General features: G+C 38.1%; 1 protein-coding gene across 2 annotated transcripts; it reads left to right on the forward strand.

Moving 5' to 3' along the window:
* Nucleotides 1–534: 534 nt before the first annotated feature.
* LOC124167146 (glutamate-gated chloride channel alpha-like) lies at nt 535–27,639 on the forward strand. 2 transcript variants are annotated; one of them, XM_046544948.1, is made up of 11 exons: nt 535–669; nt 11,175–11,479; nt 12,470–12,537; nt 13,681–13,843; nt 15,587–15,677; nt 15,858–15,940; nt 16,075–16,209; nt 23,498–23,696; nt 24,872–24,976; nt 26,255–26,366; nt 27,196–27,639. In XM_046544948.1, the coding sequence occupies exons 1-11, from the start codon at nt 644–646 to the stop codon at nt 27,427–27,429; spliced, it is 1,521 nt and encodes a 506-aa protein (XP_046400904.1). In that variant the 5' UTR covers nt 535–643; the 3' UTR covers nt 27,430–27,639. The 2 variants fall into 2 exon arrangements, with proteins under 2 accessions (XP_046400904.1, XP_046400906.1); XM_046544950.1 differs by having other exon boundaries at nt 23,498–23,564.

A 27,639-nucleotide genomic window follows, 5' to 3' on the forward strand; every position in this document is an offset into this window, starting at 1 on the left:
AAAAAAAAATTTCATAGCACGTGCCTGCATCCTCTTAGGCGAATTTCACCAGAAACCGAATATATATATTTCGCAACTATTACCATACACGAAATTGCGAATCCACCGCCGAGAAATGAGCTAAAAATTCCCATGCGGTCCCAGCATCGTGGCAGACGCGTGTAAACATTTGATCATCCCCGGATGTTTGAGGGGAATATTTCTGGCGTCCAAATCCCTGCTGTGACGACTAAAGCCAACAAATAACCTTGTGCCTCCAACTCACCCCTGCACTTTCAAGGTGCTCGAGACAAGTGGGGCGGAGATGGTGTTATAAAGTCTAGCCTCTGGTTTTCTTCGGTCGACACTCTGATTTTTCCGAGCGCCAGATTGTTTTTACCTGGCCGGGTAAAAAATTGGTGAAGGGAAAAAAATTGAAAAAAAAAGAATAAAAAAATGGGCTTCCGGAATGCCGAACTTAGTGTAAACCATTCTTGCGAATCGTTGAGTAAGAGCTAAAGGGTAAAGGCTTAGTTTGGAAAAGGAAGGGCAAGGAGTTTGCAGACAGGCGGATTCGGATCACAGGGTTCACCCATTGGCTTCTTCAGTCGCTTTCTTTCACATCGTGCTGCTACTACCTGGTGCGACCGCTTCCCTTGCCAGCATGCACTCCACAGAATGGGCACTAAGGTAGCTATTGCGTTAGTCTGGTAACCTTTTATTTAAGATAGGGTAGTGTGTTGTACCACGGAACGCCTTTTCAAATTTTTTATATGAAGCAAAAATATTTACTGAAGATTCAGTCTAATGGTGAAAATTCTATCCATCAGGGTTACTCAACGTAAGTTTGAAGTTTTAGACTTGTACCTTTACTATTAACGGATCTAATTAAAACTTCTAAAAGTGTTTAAAATTGTTCATAGGTACATCAGGTTCACGTACCTAGGAACACTAACTATTGTACCATGGAACACAAGTTAGATTGGTGGGAACAGTAATTATAAAGTGAAAAATGGAAATAAATAGATTTTTGTTTATTAAATTTGAAAATACATTAACGAGCCTTACAAAGAAAATTAACGTAGCTTAGGTAAAAACTCAGTTTTAAAATATAACTCCTTTCAAGTAAAAATTAACTTAGGTTAAGCCCTCCTAAATTAAGAGTATTCTTTAAAGTTCAATTATATAATGAATTTCACACAAAAAAGCAAATTATAAACTAGTTCGTAGCACTTGCCGATGGTTTCAAGTAATCCTAGGTACACTATGCCCTAGGTACACCTCCCTCCACTATCATCAGGGGCGGTCTGGGATGATTGCGGGCGCTCGGTTGGGGCTCATGTAGGGCTCTTCTTATCGGGGGATTTGGGGATCCTCCTCCGAAAATGTAAGGAAATTGCTTGCCTGGAAGTGGATTTTGAAGCTATTCTGGCTCCTAAAAACTCGATAAAAGTTAATAAATAAGCAATTTCGATAGAAAAAAATACTATATAAAGTGATTATTTCACAGCTTAAAAATTGAATCATTTAGTATTTTTCCATGAAACTGCACTGAAATCTAAAAAAAAACTCTAAAAATAAACTTTTCGAACAACACTTTCAAAAAAGCATCATCTCTCTTTCAGCTTCAGACACCTTTCTTTTATTTATTTTTTATAAAATCTTTTTACCGAGTATGCTGTAAATAAATCAGATAATTATAATTTAGAATTTTATTACTGCAAAAAAACTAAGGTTCAAGTAACCAGGGTCTTTTTTTTATTCCACCTTTCATATTCGCTTCACGATAGACGCGAGCGTTGTGGGGGCCCCGTAAGCTTGGGCGACCTGTCCACACCGACCTGGGCATCACCTTGAAATACTCAGTGCACGTATTTTGTATGGTAGACCCTTGTCAGCATTTGATTGCAGATAAAAAAAATTTAAAATTTACTTCATAATTCACGCGGAGATACATTCCTGGGCTCAAAATTCGTACCACCCAACTGAGTTAGGTACGAACTCAAAGTAAATATAAACCAGGTTGATTTTCGGCTTCTGACCTTGCGACCAGAATGAAAATTTCAAAATGTCAGATCAGGGGCGCAGCGAGGGGGTAGTTTTGGGGGATTAAACCCCCTCAGAGCTCAGATAAATTTTTTAAAGTTTAATCCATTTTACTTAATTGGATTGATATTACTAACAGAATAGTGTATGGATTAATAAAATATCCCTCTCAAAGGCGTAAAACTCACCATTTTGAACCATTTATCTTAAAATTCTGCATTTATTAATCTCGCACCTACCGCTAATCCTGGTGGGTATTCCATACTCCCACACACCCCGGTATTAGTTACACCTAAACCCCCCCAGCCTTAATTCCTAGCTGCGCCCCTGTGTCAGATCACGTGATGGTTCTGATTGGCAGACTGCAGTGATTGCGATTGTTTTCAAATTGTTTTTTTTTCGACTGGAAATTTTATTTTGTCTATATATAAGTATTTAATTGTCTAAATATTTCGAACATCATCATCATAGGTCAACAGTCCTAATATTTGTTTGACGCAGCTCTCCATTCCGCTCTCCTATTTGCCAGCCTTTTCATAGTGAGGTATTTCTTCTCATTTACATCCTTAATAACCTGTCCTATGTAATTCATCCGGGGCCCTGGATCACAGTCCAATCCAAGTTACATGAACAGAAATTTATTGAATCTTGAAAAAGCGTTCATTTAAACAGGTAAGCGTTGACTAGTGCATTTTGCTTTTTATCATCATTGAATTTATTTTTTGGCACAATTTTCGAAAATGTTACGATTTACGTAAAAAAAGAAGTTTAGTCGTGATTGAACTTCTTTAAGGAGGTAGGTGATCACTGTCCCTGACTCCGCGGTTGAAAACAAATATTTATCGCAAGTGTAAAAAAATATTTTTCCATCACAGACGACACACATCGAGTATAATAATATAATTTTAAGGAGGATGTGGATAACATTACCCTTATATTTCAAAGTTTACCCTTTTCCAGCTATTTAGGTCGACAGTGGCGCCATTTTCATGCGAATGACGTAGCTTTTATTACCGAATGCATACATGGTAGGACCATATAAACAACGTTTAGTACGTCTACGACGAAGTTTATAAGTTCTAAGGCTAAGAACATCAAAATTAGTCCGATGGCTAGCCAGTTCATTATCTTTATGATTAAGATTTAACGAATAATCATCAGTTTTTCGTTGAAATAACATATTTATTTATAGTTAAGGAGGATTTGTCAACATTTTTCCTTGTAGCATCGCCGCGAGAAACCGTAAGTAATTGGATTGGATTGCTCGGAAAGCGTGTTTTATGGCGGCTTTAGGGTCTTTTAGGGTTATCGCGAGCGAAATAACTACGCCCTAAGTAACTGAGAATAATGTATCCATTTATTGAGGCACGGATATAAGTGTGTCGCACTCAGAAATAGGCGAATCGCGATGGCCGCGGATTCGATCACAGGATCGCGCTACGGCTGGCAGGTCAAACTCGCGCGGGCTCCAGGACGCTACTCTCGGAAAAGGGTGCCGAATACCTAGGGTCCCATTACCGGCGCCAAGGGTCCTCCGCCTGTCTCCCTCCAGGCGGTGCTGCCTTTCGACGGTAGCGCGCACTGAATTGAACGCTACACCACCCCCTCACCAGTGACAGGGATCTGGAATGATAGAAATATAGAGAAAAAAAGGAAACGGAAAGGGGGGTGAAGGTTAGGTGCTACTGACAAGGAACATTAACGGAGTGTAACGCCCACTTTTGCTTCAAACTTTGCACATTTGTAGATTAATGCAAAAAAATAAAATGTGTGAAATTTCCCGTGCCCTCGTGACCTGTGAGTCGAGATATCAGCGATCAAAGATGCCCGATTCGTCAATTCGCCGCCCGTCAGGGGGAAGGCATGCCGGCAATTGGCCCACTCCTCGCCGGGCTCGACCCAGCCGCCCGGTGAGCGGCCAGCGATGCGATGCGAGCTATATTTCGTCTACGGCGGAGTCTCACGCCCCGGCGAATCGCTGTTTTGTTTTCTGTTAGTCTTTCTGTATTTCCGATTTTACCTGATCCTTATGGAGCATCGGATTGATGGGAAAATTGCTCTGCATTTAGTTATAATATATAGCAACACTTTGAAACGCGGAAACTTCGGAATGATACTATAACCCGGAGTAATTCGCGATAAGAATTTATGCTTCATCTTTCTGCCCGTAAATGCGCAAAGGAAACGAGATAGGGGGCATGTTTCTTTCAAACTTTTAAGGGGAAACCCAAAATAAGCAACAAATGGAATACGTCAACAGCCTAGGCCTCTCGGAGACGAGACGAGACGGAAAAAATCCCATCCGTATGAATGGACGGGGTCCCTTGCCCTTTGGTGGGAGGTCGGCAAATCTATTGTATGGGGAATGGACAACCAAAACTCACCTAATTGACTGATACGTTCAGACTAATGACTCTGCATTCCGGTGCACCGAGCTCCCCATGGAATATCCTCGGGACGGTCAAGGCCCAAGAGAGTTCCAATGGCCGTAACGTGAGAGGATTATAGATTTACGAATGTTTTTGATTATGACTGCTAATTTCCGGGTTCTTCAGCCGCGTCTGTCGTTTTTGGTTGACAACAGTTTCGGAAGCCATCCTGCTTCCGTCTTCAGGTCGAAGGTGAGAAGTTTTCATTTTTTGCCGTCTTATATAGCACTGGCCGATCTCCTCCTGTGCGCTGATTGGTCAGAACTCTCTTCCAAACGTTGCTGATTGGGTAGCCGTTGTCCCTGTTAATATTTTGTCTTTTGTAAATTTCAATTGCTTCCCTGATTTCCGACGCCGAATCATTAGATTCAGAGAAGAAGCACCTGACCAAAGCACTAATCAGGAATGGCTACGACCGGAAAATGGTCCTCAAAAGGGCCGCTAAGGTCAAAAAGATGCACTCACGACCATCTGAAGAACGCCAGGCCACAGAGGAGGAGGAATTGACCAAACCTACGGCACGACTTACAATTCCATTCATAGCAGGAGTGTCAGAATGTATTGCTAGGATACTAAGGAAGCATGACGTGGTCACAAGGTTCAATTGCGTGACCAAGATACAAAACATTGTACCTGGACCAAAAGATCGTATCCCGCAGGCACTATGTGAAGGCGTGTACACAGTGCCATGCTCCTGCGGAAAGTCATATGTTGGCGAAACATGCCGAGGAATGGCGACAAGGATGAAGGAGCATGTGAGAGCTACCAATAAAAAACAACTGCACTTGTCAGCCATTGCAGAGCATGTTTGGAGTGAGGCCGGCCATAACATTGAATTCGAAAAAGCGAAGATAGTGGCAAAAGAGAGTCGCTACTACCCAAGGCAAATCAGGGAAGCAATTGAAATTTACAAAAGACAAAATATTAACAGGGACAACGGCTACCCAATCAGCAACGTTTGGAAGAGAGTTCTGACCAATCAGCGCACAGGAGGAGATCGGCCAGTGCTATATAAGACGGCAAAAAATGAAAACTTCTCACCTTCGACCTGAAGACGGAAGCAGGATGGCTTCCGAAACTGTTGTCAACCAAAAACGACAGACGCGGCTGAAGAACCCGGAAATTAGCAGTCATCGTGAACAACGCCGCGGAAACCTACGCACGAATTTTTTTGATTGTTCAGTTCAGTTCAAACATGTTTATTTCCATACTGTTAATTTTCACAAAGATATATACATAGTAATAATTCATTCATAAATACATTTAATTACATATTCATACATAAATTCATTACGTATTGCTGGGGAAAGAACCTGCCCGAAATACTCTTCCATCAAAATGTTTTTGGTTAACAATCCTGAAGTTGATGCAACGCAATGAACATTGGCGGCTTGAAAAATGTCCGCGCGTGCGGGGAATTTGCCATCCTTCTCTTGCAAGCAGATAAGTAGAGGGGAGAGGAGCTCACCATCCATTGAAATAGTCGGTTGAATAGTGTAAGAATGAGTGGTTGCATGTAAACTCTGGGCCACTGATTCCACCACTTTCACCCCTCGAAAATCCAGATTGCGCCCGGAATGCATTTCCTTTTTAAAACCACTCTGGTCAGTATTTAAAACTTGCACACTACCATTTGCAATATTACTAATTAAATCCTTAACCTCCGTCACGAACTCTCTGGCCTTTTCTGAAACACTCTGTTGTTCCAAGGAATGCTTCTTGGAAACAACTCGCGTAACCTTGCGAGAAACAATGTTGTTATGCTTCTTCCACTTCCAAAGCCACGGAGGAGTGCATTTAAAGTTTGTGATTGGGGTATCCAGTTGACTATTTTCCTCAATTGCCCACCTCCGCAAATCTCGGTCATTTATAACTATATTATTCTCTTTGGCGGTCTTGAAGCGGGTGAGAAGAGCTTCCCGGATAGATTTATACTTTTCATTTAAGGCTCCGCTTTCTATTATCTGCCTCTCATATCGATGAAGTTGAGTTCGGCTAGTTACGAAGCGGAAGTTGTGCCGAACTGTCTCTAGTCGCAAGTTGCCCTTTTTCCCTGACTTCCAAAAGTCAACTGCCATTTTTTTTGGAGCATTGATGGTTCTGATCTCGGTTTCTTCATAGGGGAAACATCGTATTATGTTGAAGAAGAAGGAGATGTTGGAGAAATATCCTCATCCCTCTCCGAATCACTGCTACTTTCTTCAAACCCCTCCACAGTTTCCTCATTCCTCTCATTGTCATCGTCAAATACAAGATCATCTTCGACCTCCCAATCGTATTCACCATCTTCTGCACAGGATTTCAATATTGCTGCAACACATATATTTATATAACATATTTTTACTACACAATATAATTATAAATAAATTAGAGAAGCAAGTAACTGACTGTTAGCATAATAATTTCATCGTTTAATTATCATAAAACACTTGCCTGTGAGCTTTTCCGCCAGATCAATTTCTTCCACAGTGGTCTCCGAAAAAGAGAGAGTATCCAAAAATTTACTTCTCATCTACCTCAAAACGTTCAATGGGTTTATCACCTCGGCCATTATAATTACCCGAACGATGTTGAAAGCTATATTATACTATTAAAAACCGCAATCAGATCGTTTTTGCTCAATCCACAATACAAGAGCAGAGAGAGTGCTGGAGATAACCGTATGCTTCTGAACAAACCAAAAGATGAAGTAGAACTGACAAAATTCCAATTCCTCGCTGTTTTCCATCTCTACTAGTGTTTATATTTTGTTCGAGGAGACGGGAAATGTTTGGGTTATTTTATGACTGTACCTGAAATGGTCGAGGATGCAGCCGTTTCCAGAAGCGAAAAATCTACGAATCTACGTACGCCCTTTAGAAATACAATAGATTTGCCGACCTCCCACCAAAGGGCAAGGGACCCCGTCCATTCATACGGATGGGGTTTTTCCCGTCTCGTCTCGTCTCCGAGAGGCCTAGGCTGTTGACGTATTCCATTTGTTGCTTATTTTGGGTTTCCCCTTAAAAGTTTGAAAGAAACATGCCCCCTATCTCGTTTCCTTTGCGCATTTACGGGCAGAAAGATGAAGCATAAATTCTTATCGCGAATTACTCCGGGTTATAGTATCATTCCGAAGTTTCCGCGTTTCAAAGTGTTGCTATATATTATAACTAAATGCAGAGCAATTTTCCCATCAATCCGATGCTCCATAAGGATCAGGTAAAATCGGAAATACAGAAAGACTAACAGAAAACAAAACAGCGATTCGCCGGGGCGTGAGACTCCGCCGTAGACGAAATATAGCTCGCATCGCATCGCTGGCCGCTCACCGGGCGGCTGGGTCGAGCCCGGCGAGGAGTGGGCCAATTGCCGGCATGCCTTCCCCCTGACGGGCGGCGAATTGACGAATCGGGCATCTTTGATCGCTGATATCTCGACTCACAGGTCACGAGGGCACGGGAAATTTCACACATTTCATTTTTTTGCATTAATCTACAAATGTGCAAAGTTTGAAGCAAAAGTGGGCGTTACACTCCGTTAATGTTCCTTGTGAGGAGTTAGGTGGCGAAGTCGCGGCGGTGCACCGGGAAATGGACTCTGCGTCCGGATGTGGTTATCCGGCCATCGGCAGCCGGCGCCATACCGTCAGGATGGGGTCACGGCGCGCCGTGGCGCCATGCCGCCGCGGCGGCTGTTCCGTCGCGTCGTCGCTGCGGGCGTCGGCGCTGCGGCCTCCTGGAGGTGCTGCCTTTCGGCAGTAACGCGCAATGATTTGAACGCTGGGTGGTCATTCGTTGAAATGTAGTTTGAAGAGCGTATTTCGTCATTTTTCATGAAAATTAAAAGTTTAAAAATATTTATAATGACTTAAAACTTTCGTACACAATACTTTAAAAAAATACCTTATGAACTACTTAATTTTACTATAAAATTCTTAATTCATCGGGCCAGGGTTCTTAAAAAAAAAGTTGGTCAGGATATTTTTGAAGCGCGATTGAAGGACTTGCAACACTAGAGTACGAAAATGAAAATAAATATTCGTTAGCCTGGAGTGAGATTTTGACTGCTCAGAAGATACTGACCACTAACATATTACGAGACATGGAAACGTGGAAGGAAAGATTGCCTGGCGAGTGCCCCTAGGTTACCGGTCGAAATTTTTCCTCCTAATCATGAAGAATGTACCTACAGTACTCGCAGACTGAGAAAATTTATCACTTGAAACCATGTCTTTCTCATTGTTCTCCTCTTGTGAAGCAGCTTTCGTGTATTAAAAAGTATGCCCGCAAATATTTGTTTTCGAAGAGAAGGCATTATAGTGGCGTCAAGCAAGGCTGGGAGGGATTTGAGTTTTAAAATTCGATTGATTTTAGCTTGAGTTATTCATCAACAAAATATCTTAAAACTAGTTTCGAGTTGTTCAGTCGTGATGAGATGACCTTAAAACGATGTCGAGCACCCATGGCTCGTTGAATTCCAACTTTCAAACAAACTGAACGAAAAATTCCATTTTATTACACTATCGGAAATATTAACGAAGTTAATCCACGGTATATAAACTTTATAGAGAAACATATCCCTTGAATTTGTTTCATAGTCGCGCATCTATATGCTATTCAACCCACTTCCGTCCACTGACTGACTGACTGATTCATACAAATGTTTGCGGTGAACGAGACGAGTTACGACAAAAATTCATAGAATCGATCCCCTCTAAAATCATCTGAAACTATAGGAAAAATTATCAGAACACTAAATTTTCTATTTTATATCTTTCTAGTGTTGCCAGCTACCTCAATGCATCTACTTATTGGGGACATGAGGATTGAAAAAATCAAATTTTCCAATACGCTATTTTACGCAGATAGACCACGAGATACGCCGAGAAATCAATTTTCAGACCGATCGGAGAACTTTTAATTTTGGCCAAATCGTGCAATTTCACAATTTCGTGAATTATCATTTCAACATCGGAGGGAGATACGTTGTTGCGTCATAGGGTCGACGGGGATGGGAGCACGGGGGCACGTACACCCCCAGGCTCTTACAAAATATGCAAAATTTTAATGCGGTCCCGTTATCATTGCGTTCGTTTTGTATTCCGGGGTATCCTTGCGCCCCCCCAGAACAAAATCCTGGTTACGGCCTTGCTGCGTTCTGGGAAAACTAAATTTTAATGAACTTGTCGGTAAGGCTAAATGAATACAGCTGCGTGAATAAAACGTTTATTTTTAAACTAGCAGGCCACTCGGCGTTGCTTGGGAAGGATAATACACAGAGAAGTGGGAAATTTGGCATTCATAATAGCATAGCAGGATTTTTAGATTGTCCTTACAAACGTGTAAATAGGTGTGCCTACCGGGCAGGATGTCCAACCGCAGAAGTTGTATGACGTGTAGTAACATACGGCAATGAAAAAATTCGACGCAAAGGACGCGTCGGACTCAACCGAAAGTAGCACTAAGGGGTTTGGGAGCATGAAAATCACCAATGTTCTAACTTTGATCTCAATCCGTGCAGTTGTATGGAAACGCATAGTGGACTGATAAACAGACATCCTCTTTTACATATATAGATAAATGAACTTCTTGGGGAATGCAGCGGTATAGTGAAAGAAGAATCAAACTAAGTCATTATCCCCAAGTTTTTTATTTCTACACATCTCGGTAGAAATTTGTACGGTTTTTTGCAATTATGGGTTGTTTTATTTGCCTGTATGCCCTCTTATCGATATGGTCTCTTCGGAAAATGTTCTCACCATTGGGTCAGTGGTGTAACTATGGGGGATGAGGGGATAGATCCTCCCTTTCATTTGAATAAAATCTTTTAATAAAAAAACACACGCAGAGTAATATTTCACTTGAAAAAAAATTATTGAAAGTGCCTTCCGGCACTGCTAATTTTGCCTCGAAACCACGGCTTACCTGTATATTTCATTTGCATGCGGATAAAGATTAAATTCATTATTGTAATTAGCTGATATTATTTCAAAAAATGAAGTACTAGACAATGGCTGCTCATTGTACCCTCAGCACAGGTAGTCCCCACGATTGCAAAAATTTTGGGGGAGGGGTGAAGCACCCAAAATCCCTCTTGCTACGTGCTTGTAACTACTATGTACATAGTTCCATATCACAGTCATTATATACTGGGGCAGATCCAGGATTTCTTTCTGGGGGGGGCACAAGCAAGGCCGTATCCAGGATTTTGTTATGGGGGGCACAAGGATACCTCGTAATACAAAACGAGCGCAATGATAATGGGACCATATTAAAAATCTTGCATTTTTTTAAGGTTCTGTGGAGGGGGGGCACGGGGTGCCCCCGTGCCCCCCCCCCCCCTAGATCCACCTATGATTATATAAGTTGCTGTGTTGGAAATTCAGATGGAAAAGTTTTTGAAAGGGAATGAAAAGGTTATCTTCTTTTCTATTAGTTTCATCATGCAGCAAATATTTTTATGCTAAATGTAACTACAAAAAAAAAAATTTTACTACCATGTAACTACCATGTTTTATAAAAAAGTAATCTGTGTAAATTTCAAAGATTTGGGTTTCATCTATTCCTGAAGAAAATTTTCTGTAAAATGTCTTAATCGCAAGCTTTAATACATAAACCGTAAAAATGGCACTCAAATATTTTAATGATAGAAGAAATGTTTTTATTTTTTGGGTGATTTCCTGTTTAATAACCTAGACATCATTATTCCCTAATCTTGGATGTAATTTAACTTTTGTAGGGCATGTTTATGCTGCTTGCTTCTGATAAACAAGGCAGAAACATTGTCTGAGGCTAAAACTGAATGTCGCTATGAGAACAACACAATATGTGCAGAGGATGGTGCCTCAGAGCCTACCATTGATGAAATTGATGGACAAATATATAAAAGTCCAGTAGAGCCCAATACTGATGAAGGATTTGAAACATCCTCCAGTAATGGAGTTACCAATGTGGAATTCAGAAAAATCATACAACCTTACGATAGACTTTCGATTTTAATTCCAGTGCATTATAGTATTCATGAACCTCCTCCTCTAATTGATGGTGAGTACAATTCTAAATTTTGATCTTCATAAGCACGATGTAATGATATTTGTATTATCAGAGAGCTATATGCTCTGTATTATTAAAATATTAACTTTTTGAATTAATTGTTGATGATAATATGTATTAATTTTTCAAGTAATTTATTGTCTATGACCTGCAAGACATTTGAAGTTTTCCTATTCTTAATCCTTAAATATCTTCGACATCTAAATATGTAGCTGCATATTCCAACACTTAATCTTTAATTGAAGACAGTCAGTTTTTTTAAAGTGAATACCCCAGAAAAGTGTAGTTATTGGCTATGTAAAGAGGATAGTGTAGGTAAAATGTATGTATCCATTTTGTCATAAGGTAAAAATTTTCTCTAGTGTATATTTTTCTTTAATAAGGTTTATCTCATTGCTTCTGGCTGAGCAAAATTTGTTTGATCCAATAATTCTTCCCCTGAAAGGGTAAAATGAAAAAGGGAGGGGGGCGGCGCTGACGTCAGCGCCGCCCTCCTCCCTCACTACTATGGTGGATGGGGGAGGTTGGACGAGTGTATTAATTGACAACCAATTCCCTATTTTCATTCATCGCCTGATGATGCACCCTGTAACGGATGCGAAAGCTTGCAAGACAAAGTGCAACACGCAGCTGCACCCGGAAGCCATTAGCAACAATGTGTGTGGTTTAGAGTTGAGATATTTAACCTAGTAATTGTTGAGTTTACACCTACGTATTCTCCTGCCCATAGGTGAATTATAGATCAATCAGAAAATTGGTTTAAGAGTTATGTATTTGTTGCTTCCATCTGTAATTGGCATCACAGATTTTCCTGTCTTCAAACGTTTTCCGCAATATATAAATCTGCCTTGCTGTCCTACCGTCATTTAAACTAGCTTTCATTTCAATGGAACCATAAATATAAGACTCAATGTTATAACTTCATTTTATTTCTTCATTTTCTTGTTCTAAAACCATTGCCAGTAATTTTCTGTATTTTAGGAAAGCCTGTCCCAATCCAGTTTTCTGTTAGCTTGAAAAATATACCAGAATTAAATGAACTGAAACAGGTAAGAAGGTTTACATTTTGAGAGGTGGGTTGTAATGCTTGTTTTCAAGATTTCTGTTCAACACCTTGATACTTTACTAGTGCATGTGTAGTAGTATAATTCAGTTTTATCTGGGTTAATTAATAATGTTTCATCAGATGGCCACATTCTGTTTCTATGACTTACTACTGCAATAATTGTTTTTAGTGATGAGTGTTTCTTTTCCAGCCCTGAAGGCATCTTATTCCATTGAAATTTTTGGTGGCTTCTCGATAATCTTTTGGTGGCACCTTTTTCTTGATACATATGCTGAAATGCCATTGTCTTTATTGGCTACTCTTTAGAGCTTAAATAGCTTTCTGCTGAATAGTATCTGCTGAAGCAGTAAACGCTCAAGTTTCAGTTGTGAAATTTGTATGCTTTACTCTTGATCATAGGGATGTCTCATTCTCAATTTATGCATTATCAATTTCTGTTCAAAAGAGGGTTCTTGATGGCATATCAGCATAAGGTGCTACAGATCATGGGGTAGACCAGGTTACTTGCTATAAACTAGTAGTCTAAGTGACTATGTAGGTTTCTGTGGTATCAAGGTTCCAATGTCTCCATTCTTCTGGTGCTATCGCATCCATTGTTGATTTAAGACAACAGTTTCGCTGGATCAAAGATGCCAGGAGGGGGTGTTGGGAAGGGGGGAGGTCGCCACCCCAGGCCATCCCATCCCCCCAGGGCATATTCCTAGTTATGCCACCGTCTATATAAATAATGACTGTCTCAATAATTGTGTAAAAAAATGAGTCAGGCTTGTCGATTTTCTTCGGAGTGTCCAGATATGGAGATTTAAGCTATCAGGGCTCTAATGTTGATCATATGACTCTTCTAAAATGCTTAAAAACCTTAAAACTTAATACTCATAAAATTTCCCTGGGCAAGATCCCCAGTTTGGGCCCCCCCAATATTTTTTGTAAGTCAGCATCCCTGGGTACTTTTTATCTCCATAGTACATTTTATATATATCTTTGCATTTTCAATCATACATGTACAATGAAAAACTTAGGGTATAAATTTTTGTATGCCAATATGTATTTTGATATATATATACTTATCAAAGTTTAAAAGCTGTTACATAGTTAAGCATTAACCCAAATTTTATCAATTTTTCAGATGCTAAGCATTGAAATGAACCTACGGATTTACTGGCAAGACATAAGACTGAAAAATGGCATAGAGGCATTATTTGAGAATGAGGCCGGACGTAATGTACACAATTATCTCAGTTTTACTTCAGAAATCCTTCCCAAGATATGGGTCCCTGATATTTACACAGGTCAGTTGTTTTGAGATAATTATAACAATCTATTTATGAGGACATGTGGCACAAGTTGCAATCCTGTTAGTTTTAGCTGGGTAACATTTGCTGCTCCCACAGTGGTGGATACGTATGGGGGGTGCGGGAGGTGTGCAGTGTGCACCCACCCTTGCGAGGCCAACCGTATTGCCAAACATTCCAGAACCACAGTTGTAACTTTTTCATATTATAAGATTGTATTATCTTGTATGTATGTGTTAATAATCAGTTTAAATATAATTTTCTTAAATTTTGCATGTGACTTTGATTATTTTTTATAACGATAAAAGTAAAGATAGCTCAAGATATCTTTTGTGCCCCTCATTGAGTTTTTTCTGCATTTGCCACTGCTCAAGCACGAAGCAAAAAGCTCAACTCAATTTTCTAAAATCATCTTGGATCTATAAATATTCCTTTTTCATAGCTAATGTATATTAGATAATTCTTAAAATGCTGTCAGAATTACAAATGCACAGGTTTTGTATCACTCATGTTAAAATAGATTTTATTACTAATTTCTTAATGAAGAATTAAAAAATCACACTTTTAAAAAGGGGTGAATTAGAAGTACACAGAAAATAGAAAAGGTGCCACAGCAAATAATACTCCATGTTTTGTCTGCATTGCCATTATGGTGATGGTGACGGTGGTATTACTCTGCCATTGGTATCCTTAAACCAGACTGAAGTCTTCTGCATAGTAGATGACTATCACCATCGTGATGGCCCAAAAACTAATCGAGTGGTTAATTACTATGCTGTGAAAGCCTTCATCATAAAAATGACACAGTATACCTTGAACATAAATGCATGTTTAAAAAAATCCTCAGTTGCACTGATTAAATTCAAAACACTAATAAATAGACCTTCTCAAAATCTGATTATAGTAAACTTTTAGTTTAGGCAATTTCTGGTGACATTTATCCTCCCACTATTAATGGCCTCTAGACTATGTGTTGCCGTGATTGTTTTACTTTTATTTCTAACAAGACTGTGGCCAAAAAAAATTTTCAGAGGGGTGAATGGGGTTTGGAAGGGGGTGGGAAGTGTGTTTAAACACCTCCTAAGCAGCAGACATTATCCATCGGATATCTAAATAAGGTTCATATGTATCCAAAAGACATTGTTATTGCACAATGGATATAATTGACAACATTACATTGATATCCTACTTGTAACATCCACAACGAGTTGTAATAATAACGTTACATAGATATCCAAGCTGGAATATCTGTGGTATTATTAAGTAGTTGCTCCAAAACAGTATCCATGGGGAGTACATATAGGTATGTTTTGTGTAGAATTGAAGAGTACAAATTTTTTGTCTGCATGTCTGGGGATTACCAAAAACAATAATAAGCTCACCCATTATCTACTCATTAGATGTTCCAAAGAAATCTAAGAGATGTTGTAATATGGACCTCCATGTCCACTGTTGGACATTGCTGCATTGTCGTATGGCAGGTCCTCTGCATATTTGACAGATATACATACAACATTAATTGGATTATCATGGATATTGCACAGATGTCATATGTTAACGCCAGCAATATTGTCTGGATGTTTTTGGAATTTGTATTGATTGCTGCTTGTGCTCTGTTCATTATGCTCTTGCCTCTGATGCATAGCTTATGTACATGAATTGTTGCTTATAATGTTTGCTATGGAGGCTTATGTTAAATTCCAATCATTATTCAAATAGACTGGTTGATTCTCATTTTAGATTATGCAAAACAAGTTACCTCTCAGGAAATACTAAGGCGGCCAATGTCAATACGTTTATATCCAAATGGTACAATAAGATACTCAGCACGGTAAGTACTGCAAAGTTTTAGGAGGGGTTGGGTCATTCTTTTTAGTTCATTTAAGTAAGATACATGTAATTTTAAGGAAGTCATAAGAACATAATTTGAAAACTTATAGTCAAATTACGGTAGTGATTGAGTGACAAATGTTAAATTATTTAAATAATACAGACATAATTTATTTTCTAGGATTATGACCGAACTATCCTGCCCAATGGACTTCAAAATGTATCCGGGAGATATTCAACGCTGCGATCTTAGACTGGAAAGCTGTAAAATAAATTCATTGTTTTGAAATTTTGAATACATATCTTACCTTCAGTTATCTTCTTGTCATTTTTTGATGATGAAAAACTCATTAAAAATATAATAATAATGCTTATGAGGGTTTCTTATAATTTCCTAGATGGCTACACAAGAAAGGAGCTGGAGTTTGCATGGAAATCTGAAGGAAGGGTAGTTAACATTGATCACAGACTGGCACACTTTGACTTTGAAGTCGCCCAAGTTGGTGAGAAGGGAGAGGTAAATTTTGCCTCAGGTGAGCATTGGTATCTATGAGTTAATATTTCCATGTCAAAGCCTCGATTCTGGAACCATGACCCTGTGGTTGAGCAAAGTTTTATGCGCAGCAACATGATCACAGATTTCAGATTATAAATTCATGAAAGCAGTGTCGCAAATAAATCCAGCATGATCTTGCTACAAGCCAGTCAAACAAATATCTTTGTAATGGGATGTAAAGATGCAGGGCCGGCCCTAGCAGATGCGGGGCTAGGGGCGAACATTCAGTGCGGGGCCCTTCACTTAAAATATTAAACTCTATACCCCATCTACAAACTCGAGCATTTTGAATCCCTACCACTCTCTGGCTAAGTATGTGTTCCCCTTCCAAATTCCGACTTCGTAATTACGCCATTATGATACCATCACGCAGTTGAGTTCAAAATAGTATAATACAAATAAAATTTATAATTATATTTATTCATAAAATTGTAACGTAAAATAAACATAAAAAGCGCGCTTTTTCAATTGATATGTATTTTTATAACTTAAATTATGAAAGTTAATTAGTTGCAATGTAAGTATCAGCTGTGTTGCTGGCCTACACAGTGCCGCGCCGGTTGCGATGAATCATCACTCCTCCACTCGCCACACTACGCCTTCAACTACCTAGCCGCGCCCGCTCTCACTCATGTCAAGTTCTCTCACTCGTTGTTATCACTCACACGACACAGTACTGTACTGAGAAACGCAATTGCACAATAAAAATTACTGCATTATTATTCCTTTTTCATAATATTATTTTTTGTTTAGCACGGACTTAACAATTCAGTAATAGTTGAAATTGCGTTTTCAAAACTATCGTATATTTAAATTTTTTTTTTCACGCGGGGCCCCCAAAGCGCGGGGCCCGGGGCGTCCGCCCTGCCCTAAGGCCGGCCCAGTAAAGATGCAAAGCATTGCATTGAGCCAATAACTTTGTACGTGATCACATGCACAGGTGTAAAGTTATATACACTGATGATGAAATTTGCCATGAAAAAATCATTTGGGTTAGCCAGGATTCAAGCCTGGATCTCCTGATCGCTGTTCAGGTATGCTACCAGTTACACCACCAAGCCATCTCCTTCCAAGGCAAATCTCAGACTGGGTTGTTAAATGAAAAAGGTGTTGACATCTCAAGTCCACACTGTGGCACTGGAGATGGAGATCGACCTTATTAGGCCACTGTTGGAGAAATAACCCTCTTAGTTTCTATTCCACGCCGGCTGTTTTCCAAATTATTGTGTTGAACAACAAGTCAGTGGTGCAGCGAGGGGGGTTTTTAAACCCCCCCCCCCAATCAGAGCTCTGAGAAATTTTTAAGTTTAATCCATTTTACTTAATTGGATTGATATAACTAATAGAATGGTGTAAGGATTGATGAAATATCACTCCGAAAGCCGCAAAACTCACCATTTTGAACCATTTACCTTAAAATTCCGCAATTTATAAATCTCGCACCTACCACTTATCCTGGTGGGTATTCATACCCCCGCACACCCTGGTATTAGTTGCACCTAAACCCTCCCAAGCCTTACTTCCTAGCTGCGCCCCTGGAACAAGTAACTTTGTACACAGTGCACGCAGGTGCAAAGTTATATACACCGAGGATGAATATTCAATTCAGGGCTTTGGAAAACTTTCGTCGGGGAATAGCAACTAAGAGGGGTTCATTAACTGATAGTAGCTTAGTAAGCATGATCTCTGTCTATTGCATTACAGTGTGGACTTGATATCCCAGATAACACGGCATTTGTATTACATCAATAATACACAAAAAATACGTGCCCAAATACATATGTATAAGATGGAATACGATCGTATTACATCGGTATATTTCACGTAGAAGTGGTTCAAAAGTCCCTATAGATGTATGTATTCGTGCGTATTACAAATTGGAAATCTGAATACCCATACATGATTTATACATATGTATACAAAGGAATACAATCGTATTACGTCTGTATATTTCACGTAAAAGTGGCTCAAAAGTCCCTCAGGATGTATGTATACATGCGTATTACAAATTGGAAATCTGAATATCCTTACATGTAATATACATATGTATCTGCAGGCCCTCGTACACGAATTATACATATTGATTTTCTGACCCACATCCACTTAATATCAATATGGATCAAACGGATGAATAAATATAAGGAAACCAGAACATACAGATAATAAAACATTTATTCAAAGAGAAAAATAAAATAATACACACAAATAACAAGTGTGGCCATGAATATTGCTAACAAGCATTAAGGGCCAGCAAACAGTAGGTGAAACTTAGTTTTAAAAAATGGCACAAAGATAAATCAAGTACAAACAATGGTTTGAGTTGGAAAATAGAAAAAAATGTTAGCATGGAACAAGCGTTGTAACCCATTGCACAAGAAGAAACCTGAATTCAGGAAACCAACTCTGCACAATTAACCACTTTCTGAAAGGAGAAAAGAAGAAGTCAAGTTTAAAAGTCATGCAAAAATATATCTTTTTGTAAGATCTGAATAGGAGCTCAAGGCCTTTCAATTTGAATTCTGTGAAGTCTGTAATTTTAGTACTAATTCTGTATTCTGAATGCAAATGAAAGTTTGGCTTCTCTGCTAGGTTCCAGACATAAGTTTTAAATCTTTTCATTTACCAATTATGTCGAGGTCCCAGCTAGCACAGATTTGACATTGTCCTTTGAGAAATCATATATTTTGGGGATATGCTTTCATTTTACAAAATTAATAGCCTTTCTCTTAAGAAGAATGAGAAATATGAGAAAAGATCATATGACTACTTTTAAATATAAATTAACTAGGGAAAACGTGAATCCATTGGTATGCTTATTTAGTACATTATACTAATTTATTAGTACCATGATTTAGTATCGGATGATTCACACTGAAAAAATATAAACATGTGATATCAAATTTTCAAACAAATAAATTTCATACATAACCGATAATTTCAGGCTTAACTTTAAGAAACCTCTCCATCATGGATAAAAAAAATTTTTTCCCTCAAACCTTACCTCGGTATTAACAATTCCACCTGGTCTTCTGGCTTTGCTTCGTCGTCTTTTCCGTAATCCATTCTCCTCTTGTCCAGGCCAAGCTATTTACATCGCCGCCTCCTGGGTATGCGCGAAAGAGCATGAAAATAAAATTATAATTAATTAATTTGGCCCATACGCACCTCTTTCTTACATATAATGACAAACTTTCGCATGAAAATTACGTATTTATCTTGTGTTAATAATAATGACGACATGCACCTTGATTGACTGCATTTCAAGATGAAAGAAATATTACATTTTGCTTTAAGGGAACCGATATTACACGACCAATACTTCTTGCTCGTTAAATAATTAGAAGTAGAGGGCAAAACCGCTCGGAACCTCGAGGAATCTATTAGTGACAAGGCTACGCTGATAAGTCTAAGGTCAAAGATGTTATGACTAAAGTATAGGATAACTAGGAATGCAAGAACTACAATACAGTAGGTTGTGGTAATAAACAGCGATAAAACAACTTACACGTGAACGAAAACATTCCTTTAAACAATTTTTTCTGCTCTTAATTAAGAGAAGAAAAAATGTAACTTCAGCCGCGAAGCACGGAATTACTATACGACGCATAATCTATTAATTTATACGTACAAGATTGACATTACTATGTTTTACCATATAACTTCAATGGACACCAGTCTCCTCGATACATAACTCAACAAAAAAGGAAAACAATAGCCAAACATAAACAAAATAATTACCTCTATTGGCGCAATGTGGTGAATGTGGTAGTTGTATCCAAATATACTCAAATAACATAATTAATGTAGTCTATTTATGCGTACAATATAATAAAAGATAAATCATACCTTACCTTAATTATCCAGTGACAGGAAACTGTTGGAGTTGGCTTGCACGAATCGCAATAACGTGCGGGATTGAAGCACATTTCCAGCAAAACATAGCTTCGGTTTGAGCGCACCATCCACACGCACCGGTTATCGAGGATTAAAACACTATGTCAATTCTTCCAATACGTATAATAATACAAACAAATATAAAATTAACTATACATCAGTAGCCGGAGTTCCTCCTACAGCACGTTCTTGACGTTCTCGTAGTCTCGAACGAAATGCCGAGCTAACTGTTAACGAGATTATCACTCCCACTCACTTCCCTAGCTTGTTGCGACAGAATTGAGAATTTAATTTTTTTGTTTAAACAGTTAATTTAAAATATTGTTTAAAAAATTAAACTTCGCTTTTACTTTTGCGCTGTGCAAGAACTATTTTTTGTATTTTTCATGTATTGTGAACCATTTTCCATGTGTATATTTCGCGGATGGAAACTGAATTTTACATATGTAATACGTCTGTATTTCGCGTACATTTACAAATTAACATAAATATGGTCGCCATACTACCCTTGCTCACATCGATCAGTATATGATTTATTTTTAAGCTTCCTGGGTATAAATTCGAATGGATGAATGATCATTGAAATGAGGAAATCTGGCGTTTGCAGTGAACATATTATTTCTGCAGAAATGTTTCTGAACATTTTACTAGACGCCACGAAAATCCACCTCTCAAAAATTACAGGAAATATACATAATGTATATTTTGTGTATTTTTGACCACATTTACATATGTATTTCCTCTGTATTCATACATATGTAAAAGTAGCAAGTGTTACACGATATTTACATTTGTATTTTTGACCACATTTACATAAGTATTCAAATTTCAAAAATACAAATGTATTTATCGTGTAACACGTACCACTTTTACATATGTATGAATACAAAGGAAATACATCCAATAATACATATGTATTACACATGTTATACATAACAAAAATAAATATGTACGTGACCCATGAAAATACAATATAAATACATTATGTATATCCAAATGTGTGCTGTTGGGGATGTCAACAAAGGGGTGGTCTGGCCGGTTCGGCGATCACCGAGAGCCCCGAGCTTAGGGGTTTCCCACAACACTTGCGTCTATTGTATGCATGAAAGTTGTTATAAAAAAAGACTCATTACTTGAATCAAAGTTTTTTTGCTATTATGAAATTCCAGCTAATAATTCATTTGCTTTGTTTAGAAAATATTCAGTGTAAAAAGATCATATTAAAAAATAAATAAAATAAAGGAGTAGAAAGAATAATTTTAATCTGATGATTTTTTGAAAGGGTCATTCAAAAACGTTATTTTAGATTTTTAAAACATTTCAGTGCAGTATCAAGGAACAAATTCACTAAATAGATAATAGAAACATAATGCACCATTACATTTTATAAGCTGTGAAAATCTCACTTTTTAGTACTCAGCGCAATATTTTTTATTACCATATTTATATTTTTTAATAACTTTTGTGTAATTTTTTATTGGCAGAATAGTGCCAAAATACATTTCCAGGCATGAAATTTCCCAAAATTTCTGGAGAGGACCCTGCGTAGCCAAGGCCAAAGAGCATAACGGAGTTGGGGGGTCCGGAACCCCCCCAAAATATAAAAACACAATTATTTTCCTTCATAAAAGAAAACAAAATATTTCAAAATCATGAATTTACTAGATATTTCTTTAGCAAATGAAGTTTTTCGATTATGAAAAGTGTTAAAATTACAGTGGAACCTCGTAAAAGCAAGTACGGGCTATAGCGAAACCCCCGCTATTACGAGAGATAGCCGATGCACCGTCAATTGATCCTATCATAAGCATGTTAAAAATTTGGTTTTTACGAGGCCCTTTTGGTGTTGGCTCTCGCCATAGCGAGGGTTTCACCGCCGGAAAAACATACACCAAGACTCCTTAATCTCTGTAATTGCTAGCGATCTGTGAGAAATGAAGTTAATGGAGTGCTCAGTCTCAAATTTATGTGGTAAACTGTCGTTCGCTAAATAAGTAGTTAATTTTGGTGAAAATATTGTGGCATTAGCATTTGCGAATGCTTGATCTTCTTTTGTTCCTCGGGCGGCAGAAAGCAGTCGTCAGCATGCCCGCACGTCCATGAGTTGCATGAATAGAAAGCATTTGATGGAACACACCATGGCCAAAAAAACACCAAACACGTCCAAGCGAGAAAATAAAAATAAAGGAGTAATATGAGGTATATTGGCTATTATTTGCACCACCTCCGGTAAAGCGATAATTTGCTATAGCGAGTGTTTATTGGTGCACCGTGGGGTGTCGTTTTATTGAGGATCCACTGTATGTAGTTTAAAACCCATTATTTAGTACCCAGTTTTTAAAAAACATTTCCCCCCTGGTTTTGGACCCCTCCCCCCGAACGAAATTCCTGGCTACACCACCGACCTGAACGGCAATCAGGAGATTGGGTTCGAATCCCAGCAGAGCCAAATGATTTTTTCTTGGCAAATTTCATCCTCAGTGATGAAAAGATGTAAAGTCTCACAAGGTTTTAATTATTGATCTTTTTATTCCACATAAATTTACATTACACCATTTCCAATGAAAGCGTAGCAGGAGGCAATTATCAGATGAGCTCAGCCGCTAGCGGAAGGTCAAGACTAGGGATGGGATGGTCTAGCTCTTAGGTTGCTGGTTCCACTGGCTCTTAATCCTAAAACCAGAATAGGAATTGAAGTTTAAAAGAATTGAATTGAATTGAATTTAATACTCCAAGCTTGAATGTACACTTTTTTTTTAACAGGACAACACAAATGGAGCTTTAGGTAGCTCCAATGGTTAAAAAACCAGCATGGGAGCTACCATCTTAAAAAATTATATTCACGGCAGACCAGAAACAAAAAGAAAGTATATAATAAGAATCAGTGCTAAAAGAATTTGTGCAAAAACCTATACAAAAAAATTTCTTGAGAATGGTACACATTAAATCATCAGTCATTATGTTGTGCAAATATATTTTGAAATCTTTATCACTAATATTTCCTTATCCATCACTTCATCACATAAGATTAGGTGTACATTTATCGGGTCTTGAGGCATGGATATGGCTTGTATCTAGTGGTGTAGATCTCTGCAGGATCTCTGTAGATGTCTCCATTGTTTACATCCCCAAGTGTTAATTGTTAGGTTAGGGTGGTAGTTTTACTTGGCTTCTTGCAAACATCTTCATGTTGAACAAAAACTTCCCCTGTCTTGAGGGGAGAACACTCAGAAGCCGCAAGACAACTGTTGTATTACTGCAACAACGAACTAATTGTAAGTGGCAAGATTTTCAGTGAATAAATCTTACATAACATGCATTTTATTTTGGGATTGCTTTGCGTTCAATTTTTTATTTTTTTTTATTTTCAGGAAGTTATCCTGCAATATATTTGTGCCTAAAATTTCATCGTCGTCTGAGCTACCATCTACTGCAGACGTATGTGCCCAGTAGCTTGTTTGTAATTATATCCTGGCTATCATTCTTGATTCCTGTTGAGTATGCAACAGGAAGGCTGGCTATTTGCATGACTTTGCTGCTTACTTTGACGGCAATGTTTGGAGCTGTGAGGTAAGCTGTAGCTAGGAAAAGAAGTACACATATCTGTGTATCTAAAATGGAATTTCATAGAGTACACAATAGCTTTTATGGAGTAATGACTTTCAAATCATTACAATACAGTGGAACCTCGTTAAAGCGAGTACGGGCTATAGCGACACCCCCGCTATTACGAGAGATAGCCGATGCACCGTCAATTGACCCTATAATAAGCGTGTTAAAAATTCGTTTTTACGAGACCCTTTCGGTGTTGGCTCTCGCCATAGCGAGGGTTTCACCGCCGGAAGACTTTCATGAAGACTCCTTAACCTCTGTAATTGCTGGCGATCTGTTAGAAATGAAGTTAATGGAGTGCTCAGTCTCAAATTTATGTGGTAAACTGTCATTCGATAAATATAATGATGATGAAACAATGCTTTGCATGATTTTTATTCAGTGCAGCGTTTATAAATTGTTTGAATAGTTAGTCGTTATTCGAGTAAGGAAATTTAGTGATGCAAAAAAACATCGCCTTTCGTCTGGATTTATGCTTACGTTTATCGGATAGATGTTTATCTGTCGCCGCACCACTCCTGTTCCTGTATATCTGTTCGCAACAGGTATATTGGCTATCATTTGCTCCACCTCCGGTAAAGCGACAATTCGCTATAGCGAGTGTTTGTTAGTGCACCGTGGGGTGTCGTTATATCGAGGTTTCACTGTATTTGGCTAATTATGTATAAGTAAAGTGGCCATTTCTATCTGAGGGTATACTTGTCTTGTAGGTGCTAAGGTAGGCAACCAGGCAAATGGTCCTTCATAGTTTATATACAACTGGTGGTTGTGGTCACCCTCACCAAAATATCCTTGCATTGAGATTCATACCTTTTTAAAAAGTTTTATTCAATTGCTATTGGCCATAGGAGAGGAACTGACACTCAAACTCAGAATTAGTTTCTGTATCCCTATGACATTAACTGTGGATTACAAGTCTAAGCTCGTTAGTGAAGATTGAGGTCTACTCTAACCTATCAAAGCTAACCTCTCAGTTGAAGCAGTGACTGAATGATTTTCAGTCTGAACAAAAACTCAGATTGATATATGTACTCTGTGACCTTATTCTATTTTGCAGTCTGAAAATTAATACTGAAATATTTAAGTTTATTGATGCAGAAAATTAAACTAAAAGACTACTTATCTTCATTAAGGGGTATGACTCCAAGTGTAAGTTACATCAAAGCCCTGGATATTTGGATGGTCGGTTGCATATTGTTTGTTTTCCTGGCACTAGCAGAGTTTGCTTTTGTGTTAAGGTAAGTTTTTTCCAATCTCATTAATAAATTTGTCCTCTTCATGTAAAATTATTTTGAGATAGACCTATGATAATGTAAAATCAAAGGGATCTTATTTTTCCCTTTCATATCAATACTGCACTTAAACTTAATTAATTTTTCACCGCTGTACATAAAGAGCTGCTAAAAAATTCTAACCTTCATTTTTTATTGGTTTCCTATGAGGTTTTAAGTGAATTTTTGGGTTTGCAACCTCAGAAAGTGATGAAGCTGAAAATAATTCAAAATTTCAACCTACACACCAAAAAATTTGGCCCTTCTCTTAAATTCTACTTATTATAGCAGCCAAAATTTAGAATAATTATTTCATCAAAAGTTTTAGATGTAAGTCCTCTCAGTCTGTGAAATGGAGTCAACTTTTTTATGCAAGATGAAGCTAGCTGTTCGAGCAATGTGGTTGTTCCCTAAAGTCCCAAAATTGAATTTTAGGCAAAGTATTATAGATAGAGAATTTTGGCAGAAGAAAAAGATCAGTTACAATTTTTAAAAATCTTTCTCATTCATCAATTGTCTCACAAGTTTAAAATGAAAAAATATGACAGTTCCTACCCACCTTTAATGAGCTGGGGAAGTCATTAGACAACTTCTTTAAGGATAAGAATTCTCAATTATGATTCTCCCTCAACAAGTTAGTGGTTCACTAACATGTGAGGGGAATCACTTATGTAGCAGTTGAACAGCAAAACATGCTTGGGCCTTGCATGTTACGGATGAATAGCTAAGAAGCATTGACCTGCTGGGCAGGAGCTCATGTTGTCCTAAGTACCAAGTAAAAGTTTCAGCCTATTCTTAGATTGAGCATTTGAGAAAATTAATTAAAAATCAAAATCTAAGATCACTTGGAAACTACATTGCATAACTAAATTCAATTGATACCGTATGAGGCCTAAAGCCTTAGCTTCTAAATGAGACCAAAATCATGGCTCTACAACAATTGGATGGAGAGAATGAGGAGATTTATGATATTTGCTAAAACAACAACTGTGAAAAAAATCGAAATAAGTACATACATATTTATAGCCCAATTTTTTTGCTTAATAGTCTGGGGCTATATAGTTTTATATGCATGAATACATTCCTGAACACTTATAAAAATCTGAGACTCACTAAGTCATCTGTTTGTTGTATTGAAGAGGAATGAACCATCAACTCTTTTGGTTCCTTTAAAGCAAGCATGTAGTATCAAAATCCTCATTTACTTCTCATGAAGAATAACATATTTTTTTTCTTCATTTTCAGATTGGATAAAATTATGAAACTAATAAATGATTACCAGAAAAATCTCTCCCCTGAAGTCTCAAGCTCAAGTTGGGATACAATCGAGGAGCAGGAAAAAAAACCAAAGCGCCAGGTAAAGTGGTTAGCACTAGAGGCATCAGACCCATCATTTTGACAGGCAACCTCTACTTCATTATCATATTGCCTAGAATTTTTTTTCTGTCATCTTAATTTTTTTCTGAATTTTATTTATTTTTTATGCTATGTAGTCCGTGATAATATAATTTGATTTTTTCACAAAGAAATGAAGTTATACCACCTGTCTACCTTAAAAGACTGTCACCCATCAAAATGACACTTTAAGCGATTACTATTTTTTTTGCAACCGTAATGTGTGTTTTAATCAGGAAATCACTACAACTAGTTAGGTGTGGCCATTTTGATATTTTAGTAGGCACATTCATGCATTTAATCTTCCTTATAATAATTTGAATGGAAATGAGAAGCATATCTGCCATATTGAGTGACGTGTGGTATGTCAGGGCAAAGGAATCAGGATCGATGTGACCACTGTTCATTTTTAATTTTTAATTGTAGAATGATTTGTAATAAATTACGCAGTTGTATTAATTAATGAAGATAAAGGTCATAGGGGCTAGGCTAGATAGGGGCCTGTAGGGTAACCTCCCAGCAGTAATGGGGGTTTGAACTAAATTACCATTTTATCTAGTTTAATTTGGATATTTAGATACCCGGAGGAGGGGGGAGTTACAGCCCCTCTCTATGGACACGCCACTGATAGAGACCAACACTTGTCACCCGATTTGAAATGTACTACCTCTCCAAATGATTTCTAATAATGATGAATGTTGTTGATATGCTTTCGTAAATAATGGGAGCCAACTCTTGTGACCTGATTTAAAACTCCCTCTGCAAATCCTGTTAATGCCTTTTATTTGCAGGGATGGATTGAAAATGAGGAAAATAGTGAACAAGCAACTGAGCAAGGGGTAAATGGACAATCCAAATATGTCCATAAAAGAAGCAGGATTCCTGTGGCACCTGATTCCTTAGTAATGTTCCGCAAACGCTTGGAGTTCATCTCAGCTGCTCTTTCTCCGATCATCTTCATCGTGTTTAATCTCATTTACTGGCCATGGCTGCTTCATACAATTTCACCCAACAGCATTTGTTAGGCTGTCAAAGATTTGCTCTAAAAATTTCATAACAGATGATTTCTAGAAATAATTTTTCCTAAAATTCAATTCTTTGGAATTGAGATCCACACTCTTCTACCTTGCAGTCTTATCTCCACAAATTGAGTGTGGACCCTGAATAACTGATGAGCATGAACATTAATAAGTAAGATGGCATCATGCAACCAAGAGGTATTTCAATTAAATTAT

This window comes from Ischnura elegans, chromosome 10 (assembly GCF_921293095.1).
Source record: "Ischnura elegans chromosome 10, ioIscEleg1.1, whole genome shotgun sequence".
Classification (NCBI taxonomy): domain Eukaryota; kingdom Metazoa; phylum Arthropoda; class Insecta; order Odonata; family Coenagrionidae; genus Ischnura; species Ischnura elegans.

What these genes read in the sequence shown, in the direction of transcription:
- LOC124167146 (XM_046544948.1), top strand. Translation starts at nt 644, where the DNA reads ATGCACTCCACAGAATGGGCACTAAG. An exon ending in ACCTCCTCCTCTAATTGATG is followed by an intron (nt 11,480 to 12,469) that starts GTGAGTACAATT and finishes TCTGTATTTTAG; the next exon opens with GAAAGCCTGTCCCAATCCAG. An exon ending in AGAGGTAAATTTTGCCTCAG is followed by an intron (nt 16,210 to 23,497) that starts GTGAGCATTGGT and finishes TTTTATTTTCAG; the next exon opens with GAAGTTATCCTGCAATATAT.